The sequence below is a fragment of the Ursus americanus genome, chromosome 15, assembly GCF_024610735.1.
Source record: "Ursus americanus isolate L20-20 chromosome 15, mUrsAme1.1.p, whole genome shotgun sequence".
NCBI classification, from domain to species: Eukaryota; Metazoa; Chordata; class Mammalia; order Carnivora; family Ursidae; genus Ursus; species Ursus americanus.
This window is the reverse complement of record NC_142141.1, coordinates 23,081,200-23,100,634: the sequence shown is the minus strand read 5'-3', so window position 1 is coordinate 23,100,634 and position 19,435 is coordinate 23,081,200. Positions and strand designations below refer to the sequence as shown.

Genomic DNA, 19,435 nt, shown 5'->3' with positions numbered 1-19,435 from the left:
GAACTGGAGATTAGAAGCTTTAGCGTTGGGTATTTTAGGGAAGGAGGGGGTCTTTTCTTCGTCTCAAGAGAAAGACATTAAGAGTGGTTCACATATAGACCTTTACAATCTGGGGTCTGGGGGAGGTGTCATTCATTTAATAAACCAATCGACAGGTTAGTCAAACCAACAATTCATATGCAGAATTCTCTACAATGTTAAAAAGAAAACTAAGAATTAGTTGCTAGTTTACGGTGGGAGACAATAATATTTGGAGTTACTTATTTTTAGAAATAACCTAGAATGGGTTTTTCCAAATGGCTGTTAATACAATGCCATGGTAAAACATGAGAGGCAGGTATTTTGAATGAGGAAGATTAATGATCCCTGTGGGTCATAGAAGAAGAAAAATTTTTTTCAATTCATATATATCATAACCATCTCTGATGATGGGTGATTTACCCACTTACAAAAGGACTATCTATTTCAATGCTTCCTGAAGAGGTAATTTTTCACTTTCACTTGTACTAACAGAATGCTAAGCCTGTAGGCAGAAAATTTTAACCTGGGAGAGAACGGTTGAGGGAACTCAGCTCCAGACTGAGGGATAGACATAAATTAAACAAAACAAACAAGAATTGTCCATCAGTTCAGGATCTGCAGCTAACAAAGTAGAGTTTGAAAAGGTGAGTGGGTGAGAGGAGGGAGTCAAAGTTTCAAAAGGAAAATGTTTCCCAGGATCTCTTCCTAAGTAGATCCACTCTGCACCCAAGTTCAGGGCTTTACAACCTGAGGTCATAACGCTATTGTTTCCAAGCACTAAGCCTCAGCACCCCCCCCCCCCCGCAGAAAAAGAAAACAACAAAAAACGAGAGAAAATAAAATGTTCTGTGTCCAGCAAGTTCGAGTGCAACCTTCCCCGTCACCGCTAGTTGTCACTTGGCTCCCAGACGGGAGAGCTGAGGTTTTCGGCACTGCGGTTAGAGAGAATGCAGTCCTAATTAAACTGAGTAACTCCTAAAGCTTCTCCTTAAAGTCCTCAGCCCAGTGAGAGCCAATATGCAGAGGGGCTGGGGACCAGTAATAGGGCGGGGGTATAGCAGGTGGAAGGACAAACAAATCACAAAAAACAGGCAAACAGCTGCCAGAGCGGCGACTGTCTCAGACCTCCACGCACAAGCCAGACACCCTGCGGGCGGGGTGGGGTGGGGGAGCGGGGGATGGAAAGACCCGATTGCAGCGGTATACAACAGCCCCCTCCCCCCAAATGAGGGGATCACGGACAGAGTCAGCCTCAGTGCTCCTTTCCCCCATTTCCATTACAGTGATGTGGTCAGTAGAAAATTGCATACCTGAAGAATACAATGGTCTCCCAAAGGTAGAGTCGAAGAGTATTGAAGCTGTACATTTTTCAGGTCCTTGTGCTTTGTAGTCCACGAGTTATGGGGGCAAAAATGTTTCAAATTGGCACTTACAAAACCAGCGAGCGCTATTGAAAAAATAATCCAGATGCTAAGGGGAGGTGGAGAACAGGGGCGCGGAGGAAGAGCCCCAGGGGAAATTGGAACGAGGGGTCTGTAGGTACCACGGACAGAGGCAGCCGCGAAGCGTTTCAGCACCACGGAGAGCGTCCAGCCCCGCTTTTCAGGAGCGCGAAGAGTATTGCTGTTTGTTAAACTCCAGGTTGTCTGTTGTCTCCCTGCGGCGCTGGGGAGGCACGTTTGGGGGTGGGTATATTTTCTTTTTTACCCCTGTTTTTCTGTTTAAACGGCCAGCTCCATGCAAGAAAAAAAAAATCTTCTGTGGCGATCAGAGCGCTGGCCTCGGACCGTTAGGTTGGGCGAGCATCTTGGGTAGAGAGAGCTGGGCTTAATGCCCCTGGGCTGGCCTGAGGGGGTTAGGGGCGAGGGGAAGCGATTGACGGTGCTGCCTTCAGTTAAATCCCGGAGAATGTGCCAGGCTGGCGCATCGCGACCGAGTCCCGGAATCTCGTTCCCCTGCCTGCGTGCCGGTCTGCTGTCGCCTTGCGATCCCTGTTCTTTGGTCCCCGACGAATAAGTTATGATCGCTGCAGGAAAGGTGTCCCATTGCTTGGGGCTGCAGGCGTGAGAGAGCTCAGGGCAAGTTTCAGGGGCTGCCGGGGTCCATGGCGACCCCGCGGGGCTCAGTAGCCCAAGGCTTCAGATGCATCTCGATTTTCTGAGCTCGCCCATCTTCCTTTGGCCAGGACTCCTTCAGATCTTCAGACTTTCTTACTGCATTAATTTAACAAACTGGCGGCATAGGGGTTGGGGGGGGGCGGGCGAAGGCCGATGGGAGGGGGTGGAGAGGAAAAAAGGGGGGAAAAAACTCCTTAGTATCTTCAAACCCTCCCACTCGAGGTGCTCATTGGCCCGCGGCTGCGAAAACCAGATCTTTTCTCAGTGTTTGGCCAATCGTGTATTAGACTCTGTGTTGAGTTTAACGCTTAAAGTGCTGGACGAGATCCGCGTCTCTCCTCTCCTTTGCAAGCAGGCGGTGGGGTAAGGGAGATTATGGAATTAATCTCTCGAGGTCTCTCAAAATATTGCCACAATATTTAAAGAATGTAGTTGTATGTGAGTAAAACAAACACCGCGGGTCTCAGTTGGAACCTGCCAATGGGATCAGTACATTATCTTTAAAGGGAAGAATTGAACCAGATCCCTGAGTTTCTTTAGAGCTCTGAAGTTAAAATATTTGGTACAGAAGTAAAGGAGAGGTTTCAAGAAGTCTGGTCCATAAAAGTTCCCACCTCTTCCCCTGGGCCACTACAACAGGAAAATGCAGGAGAAATTCTTTGAGCACTGTCCAGGGTCAAGAGGGAGAAGTCCTGGCCTTGCTGTGGGCACCCTTTGGGGAGATAAGGAAGATATGCCCTCTTCCAACTGAACAGGAGACAGTTTTATTTACGTGTCACCAGCTGGGGCAACAGAGCCTAAGAGAGCTGTGTCTTGTTCCCAAATAATGATTGAGCCAAGCTTTACACACAGGTATCTAGTACTTAACCACTTCTACTCTTTAGCTTTACACACAGGTATCTAGTACTTAACCACTTCTACCCCCACCCCCACTTCTCTGTTTCCCACCTTATTTGAGTCTCAGATACCAGCTATATATTTCACTGTAGAGCCCAGCTGGGGAGGTGGAGTTAATCAGATTTTCTCCAAGCTACCAGACTTTGGTGGATTAATAGCCTCTGCAGGATTTTCTGGCTGTTTTGAACTGGCTGGGACCCTGGGGCCTCCCTCCCAGTCTACTGAGTGGGGACAACCCTTCCCTCTTTCTCAGCAGCATTAGGAACTCCTTCTTTTGAGGTTTTGGAGGTTGGTTCTCCCTAGAATAGTTCTTAACAGCGCAGCTGTCTCCAAGCCCAGGTCTTCTCCCCAAAGAATTATGGAAAGCTTTGTTCATCAGTCTCCTACCAGCAAGAATCCCCCATCTCCAACCTCCACGCCACTGTTATGACACACCCACATTACTCTCCTTTATTGGCTTCCACACACCAGAACAGTGATGGGCTGCTTAGAATTTCCATGAGTTTCTGAGTAGTGACTGAAAAGGAAATTTAGCTTTGAAGGTAGTTATTCATAGAAGTCTTATACACATTTATAGTGTCTATCTGTATCTATTGCTAACCTTTATTAGCATGCCTTTTTATCTATCAGACACTAGTGTGCACTTCACATAATCTCATTTACTTCTCATGGTAATAACTTGAGGTAAATATTATCTTTGTGAATGTGTTTGTATACATGTGTGTGTACATTTGTGAGTAGGTTGGGCAAGACAAACATGTATATTTCTCTCTATATAAATTGATTTGTGATATGGTATCCACCCTAATTCTGAAGCGAATGGGCAGTACACATGTGTGTTAGTACATTTGTGCTTGTAAATGGGTCTCTGTCCACATGGGCATATATGTATGCATCTATTTGTGTCATTGTTGTATCCTGAAGATTCTAAAACAAACTGTGATATCACAACTTTGTCCTTGCTCCTTACCGGGCTAGGAAGCACCTGGATGCAGTGTGTAGAAGTTACTTTTTCTTTTCCTTCAAGGGACTCTGTGTGTGTATGTGTGTGTGTATGTGTGTGTGTGTGTGTTTGTGCGTGCACGTGTGCGTGTGTGTGTTGTTGTTGTTGTTGTTGTTGTTGCTGATGTAGGTGTGACTGGCTCCAAGACTTTGGGCTATGCAGGAGAGGAGAATATTTACTACCTGGGGGCCCCTGTTTTCTAGCAGGCTTCTGTTTACTCTGAGGCTGCTACTTTTATTTAATCAACATACATGAAGTAAGAGTGTGCCAAGCACTGGGGATCTGCCAATGTGTAAGATGAACAGTACTTTGAACCTCCAGACATAAAATCACTTCAGAGGTTCAGTGGGAAAAGCTCCTCATTGTGAATCTACACTTTTTACCCCAGACCTCACATATTTCTTATGCCTATAAGCAGTATACTTGGATCTTTCTGTCTTGTGTGGGTCACTATTGAAAATCCCTGTAGGTTTGGAGGTCAGAGATTTATGTCCTTATTTTAACTCTGCCTCAAAAAGTCTGGATGATGTTGGATAAATGACTGAATCTCTTTGGGCCTAAGTCATGCAGGGAGAGTAGCATTCATTCTCATCACAAGAAGCTGCATGGAAGATATGGCATTCTGGTCTAATCTTATTGTGACTACTGTGCTTTGAAACAGAAATCTCAACGGAATGGAAGGGACTGGCTCCAGCAGATGGTCCATTTTGTAATGGTAACTATTCTGTGTAGTCTAATTCCAATCCTTGAGTGGCCCCTTATAGATAGCCAGATTTGAGCTCTTCTAAGTATGAATACATTTTTTTAAATTATAAGAGTAATGCATGTTTCTTTTCTTTTTTTATAATAATTTTTTTATTATATTATGTTAGTCACCATACAGTACATCCCTAGTTTTTGATGTAAAGTTCCATGATTCATTATTTGCGTATAACACCCAGCGCACCATGCAATACGTGCCCTCCTTAATACCCATCACCGGGGTATCCCATTCCCCCACCCCCCTTCCCTCTGAAGCCCTCAGTTTGTTTCCCAGAGTCCATAGTCTCTCATGGTTCATTCCCCCTTCTGATTACCACCCCCTTTCTTCTTCCCTTTCTTCTCCTACCGATCTTCCTACTTCTTATGTTCCATAAATGAGTGAAACCATATGATAATTGTCTTTCTCTCCTTGACTTATTTAAGTATGAATACATTTTGACCTACACTGAGACTTATTTTATTCCTAGAGGTGATTCATTCTTTAATTTCATTTGTTCATTCCTTCATTTATTCATTCAGTGTTTACTATGTGTCAGTTATTATTCTAGGCACTGGGGATATAACAGGGAACAAAACATTCTAATGGAGTGCATCTTCCAGTGGAGGGGAGAGAAGATAAAAAGGTAAATTATGACGTATTAGGCAATCATAAGGGTTAAAGCGAAGAAAGCAGTCTAAGGGCAGAAAGTGATATAGAGATACGATTTAACAGAGGGTGGTCAGATTAGGGAGTGCTTTCTGAAAAGAAGACATTTGAACAGAAGACGGAAGGAAGTGAGGGAATGAGCCATGTAAACCTCGGGGAGGGGAAGGAGAGCTTTCCAGGCAGTGGAAGAGCGAACGTAAAGACCCTGAGAGGGGAGTATGCTTAGAGTGTACAGGAAACAGCGAGGAGGCCAGCATGGCTGGGTGGAATGAGTGAAGGTGAGAGTGCGAGTAGAGGAGGTTAGAGAAGTGCTTGGGGGCGAGGCCATGTACTGCCTCCAGGTCATAGTCAGGACTTGGGGTTTTATTTTGAGTGAAACCCTTTGGAGGGTTTGTGGGAACAAGATCTGACTTAACATTTTAACAAGATTAGTCTGGCTACTGTGTTTAGAGTAAAATGTGTGGGGATGGGAGGGAAAAATGAAAACAGGGAGACTAATTAGAAGCTATTGAAAAAAGTCCATGTGAGAGATTCTTAGAGACTGTTCTTGTTCAACACTTTTATTTACAGAAGAGGAAAATGATATCCAAAGAGGTTAAGTGACTTACCCCTTAGACTAGTAGTAGAGTTGGGACAAGAATGCAGATACCTAATTATAGCTAACAGGTCTTTCCACTATTTTTTGGTCCAACTAAAATGAAGGGCATGGAGAGAGAAGGTAAAGGAAATCTGCAAAGGAAGGGACTTCACCTGGCTTGTTACTGATGTATGTCTAGCACCTGGCACAGTGCTCGGCACATAGGAGGAACTCAGTAAATATTTCTTGCAAGGATGAATGAGTGATTAAATGAAAGAAGAACTAAAAGATTCAGGCAGAGGGCCTGAAGAGAGAAAGAGGAAGGAATAGTGTTAATCAGGTGAGATTATGCAGGCCTGAACCCGCTAATGTAATTAACACAATGCCAAACCTCTGACCATAATGACATCCACAGAGGAGAGTGCTGGATGTTTCAATACTGCTTTGACAGGCTTCAATGATACTTTGTAAAGAGAGATGGATATTCTGAGCAACTGAGCAGCTTGCCTAATTGTGCTGAAGTATTTTGATGAATATGGGTCTTCAAATGATACCATGGAAGAGCCTTTCCTCCAAGGAGCGGGAGGCTTACTGCCAGCCTTTCCTAACCCAATTTAGAGAATGAACTTGCTACTTTTTTTTTTTTTAATTGCAAAGCAATAGTATGCCCTCTGTGCTTTAAAGAAGAGACCTCAGAACTTCTTGGGAAATCTCAGTGGCACTAGGGGAATTTTTAGTCCTAAGCAGTGGATGCTTAAAATATTGAGGGACCTTTCCTCCCATTTTTCTGGTTAGTCACCAGGAAGCCCGGAAATCGGAATGACTGGCTTAAGGTTTCCCTACAAAGCTGAGTCTGGAACTCAGGACTCCTGTCTTTCAAGTCCTGGCTCCCAACACCTTCATTTGGAGACCTAAAATAAAGAAGAGGAGGTAGGATCAGTGAAGAAGAAATGCCTCATATCAAGACTGATCAGCCCCTGGCTTTCCGCCCAGAGACTCCCCCAGTTTAGTTTCATAGCCAAGTCTATACTTGTGTGCTGGGCTCTGGTGGCTTGATGCCCATGTGTGGCTTTTCATGATCCCCTTGTGCTGATTTCCCATCTTTCCTTCAAACCATCTCTGTCGCTTTTTTCTTACTTTCTTCTTAGCCTGTCCTTCATTCTTATTGCATGTTTATTCAGTCAGTTCCTCTTATTGGGTCTCTCACTGCCTCCACAAGGAGTTTTGGCATTAAGAAGGTTTGGTAGAGGATATATATATATATTCTCTTCTGGGTTTTCACTCAGTGGTTCATTCGTTTAAAAAGTACATATATTTTGAATACCAGCTGTGTGTCTGACACTGTGCTGAGGTTTTACAACTCTAATAAAAGAGTTGTTCATTTGGTTTTTAACAAATGTTTATTAACTACCTTCTCTGAACTAGGAACTATGGCAAGTGGGTCATAATCAGTGTTGGTTGAAGGAAGGAGGTGATGCAAAGAGATTCTTGTATTGCATATTTAAAAACCAGTTAAAATGGAAATACACATATATTAAATGCATAAGTTTTGTTAAGTTACTTACAAAATGGATGCTATCTATATCACGACACAAAACATGGCCCGCGTTCTAGAAGCCTGCCTCAGATCCCCTCCCAGTCATTATATGCCAAAGATATCAATGATTCTAATTTTTATTACTCCCATTTTGCTTGTTTTTTGGCAAAATGAAATAATCTTTGTTCGTGAGAAGGATTAACCTAGAACTTAAAAATGTCTTTTTCAGGTTTTGGTATAAAGATAGTGGTGGCCTCATCACCAATATTTTCTCTTTTCTATTCTTTTGAAACATCTATTTAAGATTGGTGTTATTTCTTTTTTAAATGTTTGGAAATGTTCATTGATGAAGGCATTTGGGCCTGGAAGTTTCTTAGAAGAAAGTTTTTCTTTACAGATTCAATTTATTTAATAGATATAGGACTGTTAAGATTGCATATTTCTTCTTGTGGTGGTTTTAGTAAGTTGTACTTTTCTAGGCACTTGTCCATTTAATATAAATTTTCACATTTATTTGCATAAAATTGCCATAATACTCTTACTTTGTTAGTCTATAGAATCTGTAGTGATGTCTTCTCTTCTATTTGTCATAGGATAATTTGTGCTTTCTTTTTTCTTGATTATTATTTCTAGGGGCTCAGCCATTTTATTGGTCACTTCAAATTACCAGCTTTAAATTTTTTTCTATATTATAAATTTGTTTTCTATGCTTTCTTCCCTTTTTTCCCCTCTCAACTTATGCATTTTTTGCTTGTTTAATTTGTTTCTTTTTTTCTGGCTTCTTGAAATGGATGCTTAGATAATTGATTTTTTTTTAAAGATTTTATTTATTTATTCGACAGAGATAGAGACAGCCAGTGAGAGAGGGAACACAAGCAGGGGGAGTGGGAGAGGAAGAAGCAGGCTCATAGCAGAGGAGCCCGATGTGGGGCTCGATCCCATAACGCCGGGATCACGCCCTGAGCCGAAGGCAGGCACTTAACCGCTGTGCCACCCAGGCGCCCCTAGATAATTGATTTTTAACCTTTCTTCTTTTCTTTCTTTCTTTCTTTTTTTTTTTTTAAAGATTTTATTTATTTATTTGACACAGAGAGAGAGACAGCCAGAGAGAGGGAACCCAAGCAGGGGGAATGGGAGAGGAAGAAGCAGGCTCCCAGCGGAGGAGCCTGATGTGGGGCTCGATCCCAGAATGCCAGGATCACGCCCTGAGCCGAAGGCAGACACTTAATGACTGAGCCACCCAGGCGCCCCATTACCTTTCTTATTTTCTAATATACATTTAAGACTTTCTCTTTTCTCCAGAGCTTTACTTGAGATGCATCCCACAAGTTATGTTTTCAATATTATTCAGTTCAAACTATTTTCTAGTATCCTCTCTGCTTTAGACTTTGATTCTTAGAGGTATTTGGAAGTTGATTATGTCATTCCATTCTTTTCTGCCTGATAAAATATCTTTGAAAAGTCAGCTATCGGCCATGTTTTTGATCCTTTAAAGATAGTGCATCTTTGTTTTCTGGTGGTTTTTAATATTTTACTGACTTTGGTTTTATCAGTTTTATATCATGTGCCTCTGTTTGTTTGTTTGTTTTTTTCCTAAGGAGTCAAACACTATTTTAATTAATTATTTTGTGTGGGCATGTGTATATATATTTTTTTATTGAAGTATATTTGACACAAAATGTTACATTAGTTTCAAGTGTAGGACATAGTGATTCAATATAAGTCTATATGTTATGCTGTGCTCACAAGTGTAGCTACCGTTTTTCGCCACACAACGCTGTTACAATACCATTGACTGTATTCCCGATGCTGTACATTTCTTCCCTGTCGAACACTATTTTAGAACTACACAGGGAAGAGTGAATAAAGTTTTATGCTGAACTTTCCGATAGACATTTTCTCATTGGGCTCTATGTAATGGCTTTTATCAGTCCCATCAGCCACATTTATACCATTCACAAAGGATGTACAAATTGTGTCATTTGGTTGAAGAGTCAAGTTTGAAAATAATAATCTTCTATTCTTCTTGCTTTTAGAACAATTCTCAAAACACATTTATTATGCTCCCAGCCCATAATTGTTCAATTAAGTGTTTCTTCTAAAAATAACTTAGAGCAAAGGAATCATTTACTTTACACTTACTAAAAAACAGAACTTATCCATTTTCTCCAGTGTTCCATGGAGGGGAAGAACTGGTTTAACCAAACAGATATAGTAGGAAGTATATTTTACATTTTGGCTTCTCTGTCTTAATGAGCAGAGAAAATCCTCTGTCATTTTCACCTTGTTTCGACACAGTGGTATCAATATCCTTTTCTTCCTTTGAATCTTGATCTGGCATCCAACACTGATAATTTACATCCAAAGAATGAATATTTCAAAGCTTGCAGGGTCCTTCCTTCCAACACTGCTGATGGGATTTCCCTTCCTGGAGCACAGACTCTGACCAAGCAGACGTGTCCAGGCCCTCTTCCAGGCCCACGGGGCACCACCCTCTGCTGGGTCCTAGCGATCCGCAGACCAAGCCTCCCACCTGCTGCCTTCACACCGGCAGTCCACAGTGGGTGCCGAGGTTCCATGTTCTCTGTGAATATCCTGCTGAGACGCACAGAGCTCTTTCAAATTCGTGTCTTGATGTAGTTCAATAGTCAGTATTTCTTTCATTATTGTTCCTTCATTCTCTCCTCTCTACTAGAATCCCAATTACACATAGGCTAAGAGCTTTTTGTGATGTTTCCATGCCACTTATGCCTGTTTCTGCATTTTCTATTCCATTTCCCCCCCTTTCTCTGAATCTATCTGAATCTTGTCTACTCTTTTCACTGACTGTCTCTTCTGCTGTGTTTAAACTGGTTTTACATTTATATACTGAATTAATTTCAATTGTTTTAATTTTCAGGCTAGCACTTTCACTTCTTTTTTCTTTTTAAAAAATAGATTGCAGCACTCTGGAGAAATTCCCCATCTTTTCATCTATTTTCTGGGACATAATCATCATGATTATTTTAAAATTCCTGCCTGAGAATTCTAGAATCTGGGCTATCTACTGGTATCTCTGTATTGCCTGATATTTTAAAATTAGATTTTGATCATTTGTATCTGTTTACTATCATGCCTGGTATTTTTGCTGTAAATACTTTAAATTATATATGAAAAATTACACTGGCTCTGAATCATGTTATCTTCTAGAAAGGATTACGTTTCCTTCAGGCTGGCAGAGTGTGGACAGATCACCTTGATTCGAGCATGCACTGAGATGATTTCAAGCTTTGTTTCAGGCTTTGTAAGGAGTGTCTATTTCCTCCCCCTTCTTTTTTTTTCAGTGTAACTTTTTTGGGCATAAAATTGGTATGTAACATTATATAAATTTCCGTGTACATATTATAATTTGACATCTGTATGCACTACAAAGCGATCACCACCAAAAGGCTAGTTACCATCCATCACCATATGAGGGGTGTCTATTTCTGATTTGCTTTACTCCTTGAGCCCATCAGGGTTCTTGGCTGAAAGCCAGAACATTCCCTTTGGTGGGTCCTGACAACTCTGGTTTTTGTTTCCACAACTCTATGGGACTGTCAAAATCATTACTTAGTGTTTTCACCTCTTAGCAGCTGCTTTTTCAAAAATAATCTTCTAAAATTTTGTTTTGTAACGAAGCCCTTCCTGACCACCCTCCCTGAAGTACTGCCCCCATCACTATCATTCATTTTGTTCTATTTTGGAATTTACAGAAAAGTTCCCATATACCCTTCACACAGTTTTCCCTAATGTTAACATCTTACATAATATGATACATTTGTCAGAAGTAAGGAAGCAATATTGACATATTGCTATTTGATGAACTGTAAACTTTATTTGGATTTTTCCAGTTTTTCCCTTTTTTGTCCTTTTCCTGTTGCAGACCCCAATCCAGGATACCAGGATACCACATTACTTATCATATCTCTTTAGTCTCCTCTTTATTGTGCCAGATTCTCAGTCTTCTCTTGTTTTTTTTCATGACCTTATTGGTCTGAGGAGTGCTGGTCAGGTATTTTATAGAAGGCCACTCAATCTGAGTTTGTCTGATTTTTTCTCATGATTAGATGGAGGTTACAAGGTTTTGAAAGAACATCATAGTGGTGAGGTGACCTCCTTGTCATGTGATCTCAGTGGGTACCTGATATTTCATGACTTATCATTATTGATGTTGACCTTGGTCATTTAGTTTAGATAGTGTCTGGCAGTTTCTCCACCGCAGAGTTACTATTTTTCCATTCCCGTATTCTGTTCTCTCCCTGTGTCATTAAGTCCTGTTCTCCCTCTTAGGAGAGTGAAATTATCTCCACCTTCTGGAGGACGTTACCAGCTATGTTCCCTTGACTACTTAGGCTCTTACCACCTACATGCACATCTGGGAATTTGGCAGACACTGATGAGAAATTATACACAGGATGTTGGTCTCACTTCTCTGTTGTTCCTTTTTCTCTAGGGTCTTGGCTCTTCAATTTCTGGCAGATGATAACTTTTTTTTTTTTTTTTTGGCCTTGTACCCCAGTGAAACTGCTAGGCCACTGTTTTCTGTTTCGCCATTTTGTTCTGCAGTGAGAATCAGAAAGTGCCCTGAGTAGAGAAAGCACAATTCAGCCCTTCAAGTTGGTGGCTCCCACTTGCCTTGAAACGCTCAATTTTATTTTTGTTCCAGTTTTTGTAGTTTTTCTCAGTAGGAGAGTTTGTCAGACACAGATTACTTCTTCATAGTAAGGAAACAGTAAGGAGCCACCGAAGGGTTCCCACCACTACTCTGCACCGTGCTCATGGCTCCCTCTACTGGCTCCCTGATGGCCCCTCTTTATCTCTGTCTTACCTTATTTTTTCTTCAGGGATTGCTGTTACTTTTTCACTCTATTCTTCCATCAAGCATTTTTCCTTCTCTAGTTCTCACTTTTACTTTGACACCCAAGCCATAGTCCATTCTTTATGGAAGCCAGAGTAATCTCTAACATATTAAACCTTTGCATTGAATTCTCTTTGTAATTAGAATGAAATACAATTCCTCAGCATGGACATATGGTTAGTCCTGACTCCCCTCTGTGACCATACCTCATCCCACTCTCCCCTTATCTCACCAAGCTATCCCGATTGAGTCCAGATCTTCACATAATTAGTTCTTTTTGTCGTTCATATCTCCATTAAAATGCTACTCCTCAACAAAGCCTTCTCTGACCATTCTTCCTGAAGTACCTCTCTCCCATCACTATCGTTCATTTTGTTTTCTTTTTCTTCATGGCAGTTACCCTTATCTAAATTTTTTTGTTCATTTATATATTTACTTTTTCATTTTAGAATGTAAGCAGCACAATAATAGGAGCTTTCTTCTTCACTGTATTGCCAGTGCCTATAGTAGTTCTTGGCACATAGTAAGCATTGAATGAATGAATCAAGTCCTATAAGATTTTTTTACTATGTGACATGCACTGTGCTTCATGCTTCTGATAACTCTCTTATTAAATTATCACAATGACCCTATGAAGTAGAGTCTATTATTGCCCCCATTTTACAGAGAAATGATGTTTAAGGCACAGAGAGATCAAGTGTCTTGCTCAGTTATAGCAGCCAACGTCGTTTTCCAGACTTACGATCTATAATGTACGCTTGAGGTTATTTGTTATAATCAGTTAGGTTTTCCATTAATTTTACATGTGACAACTTTCCCTCAACTGAAGAATGGTTTCCTTGATGAAAAAATATGGCATTGTTGTGGATTTCCTTTTTGGATTTCCACCAGAAGAGTTCTGAGAATAGACGTCTGTTGTTTTTGCCCAACTGGCATCCATTTGTCATTCTTCTGCTAACAGCACCTGGGTTTTCCTTGAGGAATACCCCTTACCTCACCCACTTTCAGTCTAGGTGGTTTGGGTGGCATTAGCCCAAGATCCAGGGGTGGGAGGGTCTGACAGGACTGCTTCCTCAATACGCTCCAGCCCCTAAAACACAGACTTGCTCGGGGATAAACATATGACCCAAATCTATCCAATCACAGCCAATTAGACTTAGTGCTTTGAGGATGTGACTAGGAGGGCCCACTCCCCCTTCCTCCCACCAAAACAAAACAAAGACAATGAAGCCAGTTTGAGGCAATCAGAATCGAGAGTGGGAGAAAGCCAGTTTCCCAGTAATATTGTTTGAGTGCCTGCATCCAGCCAGCCTCAAATCATGATCTCCTCTGGCTTTTTTAGTTAAATGGACCAATTAATTGATTTTGTGCTTAAGCCAGTTATAGTTGGATTTCTTTTTCCTTTGCACCTGAAAGAGCCCTGATTCATATAGTGCTCAATATATGCCTCTTGATGGTTGATAGACTATGTACACGTGCAGCTTGTACCCAACCCAAGTGTGTGTCCATGTAGCCGGATTAGAGGCTAAAGGGTGTCTCATGGGACCTTGTGGAAAATCTCACCATGCACCTTTCTCTGCTTCGGGCCCTTGAGTCTGCGTGAGGGCGGGCTTTCCTTTCTCAGGTGGAGGTAATAACGAGCCAGGCAGCATGGTTGCCAATGCTTGGGTGTCAATTAGTGAAGCTCTAACTGCAGGAAAGCCTCTCAGACATGTCCTAAGTGTCTTAATCTCTCAGTGGGCCTTCTCCTCTCAAGGCTTAGGTGGCTGATAATATGTTTGAGCTGCTGATCCTTTCTTTGATCATGCCTTATAGGATTATTCTGTAATGAGGTGGTGCCGAGGAGCTGAGATTTTTATTGGTTGCTTTGCTTCACCACAGGCCATGTTGCTTCTCTCTGGAGTTTGGTTTTCCTTCTACTCCTTCTGCTTGTGCTGGACTAGCAGCCCCTCAATGGGGCTGTCACCAAAGCACATGTCTTCTGATTCTTCTAGCTCTCACCAAACTGTGGAAGTATCAGAGTCATCTCCAAATAAGAAAATAGGGCTTATCAATTCCTTGCATACTCGGGGCATTTTCCTCTCATTGTCGTCCTGTTTCAAAACCCTTGCACCTGACCCTCGTGGCAGCTCGGGAGGATAGTCAGGGCAGGTGCTATCCATTCCATTTTGTAGATCCTCGTCTGAATGAGGAGCTGGGCGATAGCTGCCGTGCAGTAGGTCTGTTCCCAGCCCGAGGCTCTTGTTGTCACGCCACCCCAGGACCCTCTGTCCACTCAGTTCTTTGCAACGGCAGATGGTCAGTAACACTTCTCAGTCTTCAAGACCAGGCTCAAAGAGCATCTCTGTGTCATCTTCACTACCCAGCTGGAAAAGCTCCCTCTCTCTTCTGAACCCATACAGCTATCCTTCAGGTATTCTTATAGTTTCATAATTTTCTACCTTGTAATGTAATCATTTGTGGGTATTTTTATCTTCTCTCCTAGAATTTAAGCTCCATGGTTCCCTCGGCACATAAATAGCAGAGTGTTTGATCTGTGGTGGGTATTCAGGCAGTGTTTATTGAGAGTGTGAACAAGTAAATAAATGCCTTAATTTTTTTTTTTTCCTGCAGCGATAGGGAGAGACGGGGGTGGTATATGTGAAGGGACCAGAATTGTTGTTTTCAAAGTACCCAGAGGGCTGTTAGGTGGAAAAAGGGCTGAATTGGCTCTGCAACATCTCAAAGGGCAGAAATAGGACCAGTGGGTAGACATTTCAGTGAGACATTTCAGCTCAATGTAGGATTTCCTGTAGCCAGAGCTCCTGAAGGGCAAAGGGGCTACCGCATAAGTTAAAGCTTGTGTCATTGAACGTGTGAAAGCCGGTCTTGGGTGATCTCTTGGCAAAGATAGTGCAGAGGAGATCCAAGTACCTGAGGAGGGATGGGGCTTCTAGGTTCCCTTCCTATTCACACAGTAGTATTCAAGAGGTCTTCAGTGTAGTTGGCTGTGGAATGCTCTTGGGCGCAAAGCTTATACTCAAGAGGTAAATCCTTACTCATTTAATATACACACAGGCAGTAGCGACAGTGACTAAGAGTGTGGGCTCCAGGGTTCCAGTTCTGGCTCCCTTAGTTACTAATGTGTGACCTTGGCAAAGCTACTTAACCTCTCTGAACCTGTTTCCTTCTCTGTAAAGCGGTGTTCCCAGCACAGCACCTACCTCACGGGGATAATGCACAAAGAGCACCTAGCCTGGCCTGGGGAAAGTGCCCCAGCGTCATTGTTACCATTACCCACCACTTCCCTCTCCTGCCGCTTTGATCCTAAGTCTGGGTCTGTGAACTGCGTTTCCTGGGGGCTGGCTCAGTCCTTCCCTCTGGTACTATCTCATGTCTCAGGCAGGAGAGGTCTGAGCAGGTGCCCCAGGGACCCCAGAGCTTGTGCCCCTGAGCACTCAGTGGACAGCTGACTGCAAGTCTAGAGATCCAGGCCTATCCAAGGCCAAAAATGCGAGATGAGAACACAGTATCGTTTCTCCAATCTCTTCTGGGATCCTGGTTGCCGGCATTCACTAAAGACAGTTTTCTCCTGAATTTCAGAAGCAAGGGGTCTTTTTGTTTGTTTTAAAAGCTTAAAAAGTCTAAAATCAGGTTTCCAAAAGATTGATGGCAGTTTTTCCAGTTTCCCCAAATCCCTGACCTGACTTTCCAGTGTCTGGGTTATATTAGTGCATCAACAAAACCTGTGGCCTGGGAACAGAAAATCTGTTCTTGTCCTTTGGTCATTGAGAGAACAGCAAGAGGAGATCTCAAGTTCTCACCCACCCCTTGGTTGAGAGCAAAATTGCTCCCAGCGTATTTCTCTGTCCTTCAAATTTTGAGATTTAATAAAAGTGGAACAAAATTGACTCAAAGATTCTTGTATAAATTCTTCTTTTATATAAGCTCCTTGATAAGAAATTATTATATAGGTAGGTACTTGAATATGTTTTATCTAATATCATCTCCATTTTAAAGAAGAGAAAATTTCACTTCTGCCTTAAAGATAAACACAGGCGTGCTAACTCCCCCCGCCCAGCTAATAAGGCATAGAGTTGAGAGGCCAAGGCAGATCTGACCCCAAAGTTTGGACCACTGATGGAGACTCATGTTGCCTTCTGTTAGGACTATAGGAGAGGACTTCTCACTTCTATAATAAACTTAACAAATTAGCAAAAACGGTCGTAAAACTCTCAGACAAGAGAACATACACGTACAACGAGCCACTGTTCCATCTTCACATTAAGCAGTCAGGCCAACCACGAGAGGCTGATGTTCGTATCCTTGATTTATAAATAGGGAAAACAGGTGCCAGGAAGGTAAGGGGTTTGCTCAAGGAAGCAAATCTAGGATACCAACCCTCCTCTGGGAACAACTGGGGGGGATGCATCTTCCATCGTCATGGTTGTTGCCCTGCAAGAAATCTATTTAACAAACCATGCTCAAAATATGCCTTGTTTAATTTTTTTTTAAAGCACATTAAGGAATCTTCTTGTAGTCTCTCAGTGATTCAGCCAGCTTGCCAAGGCAGGCTTACCTGGTTTCTGTAATGACGGGCCTGAGGCTACAATGTTTGCCTAAAGTCAAACAACAAGACCAGGGAGCAAGATGGGTTTGAACCAGCTGTTCTCACTTACGGCAGGCTCTGCTTTGGTCCTCCTTTGTCTTATGTTTTGTCCTCCCTGCCTTCCCAATTCCCTGAGTTGTTAAGTTTCCCTTGACCACTCAGGGTCTCCAATCTGCTGCTTCTTTGAGTCGCCTCTTCCTGTCTTTCATTCACCACACGTCGAATGCCAGGTAGTTGCCAAGGGGAGAGGTGACCTGAAAACCTGTCAGCCTACTTTCCCCCTCGCTTCTCCACTCCTTCTCTCTCTCCCCAGCCCCATTTGCTGGTACCTGTCCTACCCCTCAGGGACCTCAGACCCCATGAATAAATTGTGTTTTATAGATGTTAATGTAAACTTAAGTGTGACTTTTGTGTAACAGGTCAGCGTGAGGATGGGAAAAGGTCAATGGCAAATTCTTAGAGAAAAGAAGAGAGCTTGGTATTGAGAGACCAGTCTGAAAATGTGTGTTCAATGTCTGTTTGGTCCCTTGTTAGCCATGTGACTTTAGGCAAGTTAATTAACTCTTTTCAGCCTTGTTCCCTAATCTGTTAAATGAGCCTAATTTATAAGGTTATTGCGACGATCACAGGAGATAATTAATATGAACTGTTTAGCACAAAGCATGAGCTCTTTTATTATTATAGTAAGTGCTGAATAAATGGGTCGATAAGACTTATATAAATTAATTAAAATACAAAGCAGGGACTGTATTTTAATGACTGCAGAACCCCAGTGCCTGTTTCAGGGTTTGGCATAAAGTCAAGGATCTAGGTCTCTGGCTGTGGGTGCCGTTTATTGAATGCTTTTCTTGCTCCAGGCATGTGCTAAGAGTTTAGCATGCATTATGTCATTTAATCCTTCCAGCAACCCCTGGGGAGGGTAGTCTGGTTCTCTTACAGGTGTTAGAGATGATGAAGCTTGAAGAGTTTAGGTGACTCACCCACTGTCGTGTGCGTTATGCTAAATCCCGGGTTTGAGGTCAGTTATATCTGACTCCCAAGCCTGTGCTCATTTGTTTATTCCATGAGTGATTTATTCATTCAGGCAGCGTTCTTTGAGTATCTCCCCTGGGGAGGTCCTAGATCTTGTGCTGGGAATGCAGTGTGGATGACGGTAGAGTTCCTGCCCAGGAATTCATCATCTGGGAAACAGACCCCTGGAGAGTTGAAGTGACTCACCCACTGGGAAGGGGAGGACCGCTGTCATGAAGAGGGCATGTGGGGACTGTGGACACACTCTGGAGGGACTTGTTGCCTTCTGAAGGAGGTGGACTTCAAACTTTGGGGAGGGCCAATGGTAGATCAATGAGGGGAGAGTATTCTAGAGAGTGAGCTGAGCGGGAGCCAAGGGTTGGGAGAACACTCTTGGAAGGTGGCCTGTGAGTCTCAGCCACGGACATGGAGGAGCCCAGTGGGGAAGAAAGCTGACAGGAAACTCGAGGTCCAAGCTGTGAAAGTGCTAAAGAACAGTTTAAGGATGGTGAAGGGGAGGTAGGCAAAGCTGAGGTAGACGTGAACTGGGACTGGGTTCCATGGGAGCTCGCACACTCAGGAAGCATCTACCAGAACGTGAGAAGGCTATGATGAGTCTGTCATGTTTTTGTTTTTCATGAGAAAATATTCCAGGCCAGAGTTGGAGGCTGTGAATTTCAGGTAGGTGGGCGAGGTCAGAAAGGCCATTTAAGACAATGAGAGTTTGGGGATCATCTCACATCAGGTACTGGGATTCAGCTGTCCACTTCTTTTTCAGAAGTTGTGAGCATGGAAGGAGATGAGGTGAGCTTTTTGCCAGCCCCAAAAGCCTGTGCTCACTGGGGGTTGACTATCACTCAGGAGGTGTGAGGGTGGGCCTTGCTTCTCTGCTGACCCTGCTGGGGCCAGTCCTGCTGCTTCTGTGGAGCTCCCTGGAGAGGCCCCGCTGGGCATTTTCTGCAGCTGCACTGCAGCCACGTTGCCTTATGCTGCTATTCCACTGGCTGCTCATGAGGTTATCGAGTTACCCGACGCTCCGGGAGCGCTGCAGGTGGGAGGCAGCTCCAACAAACTGCATTTGCTTCTCGGTGATTACATTGCAGTCTATAAAGGAAGACCAGTTCCCATATTAATGTATGGGTTTCCAGAGGAATGTGAAGGCAATCAATTGAACATAGGATGCTCTGTTTTCTTCCTTTGTTTGTTTCTTTGTTTCTTTCTATTTATTAAAAATTTTAAAAATCGAAGTATAGTTGACATACACGGTTCTGTTAGTTTCAGGTATGCAAACAGTGATGTAACAATCCTATACATTAAACAATGCTTACCACGATAAGTGTAGTTACCATCTGTCACCATACAAAGTTATTACAATATTATTGACTGTATTTCCTATG

At 42.7% G+C, this 19,435-nt stretch overlaps 1 protein-coding gene and 1 long non-coding RNA gene across 2 annotated transcripts in view; one reads left to right on the top strand and one right to left on the bottom strand.

Moving 5' to 3' along the window:
* GLRA1 (glycine receptor alpha 1) overlaps window positions 1–1,387 on the bottom strand; it is an 80,139-nt gene extending 78,752 nt beyond the window's left edge. Inside the window, exon 1 of the mRNA XM_087867840.1 lies at window positions 1,332–1,387. Coding sequence (XP_087723966.1) covers window positions 1,332–1,387 — 56 coding nt within the window. The remainder of the gene's footprint in view (window positions 1–1,331) is intronic.
* The window catches only part of LOC123788516 (uncharacterized), a 476,833-nt gene that overhangs the window by 85,316 nt on the left and 372,082 nt on the right, over window positions 1–19,435 (top strand). The gene's annotated exons all lie outside the window — the stretch shown is intronic.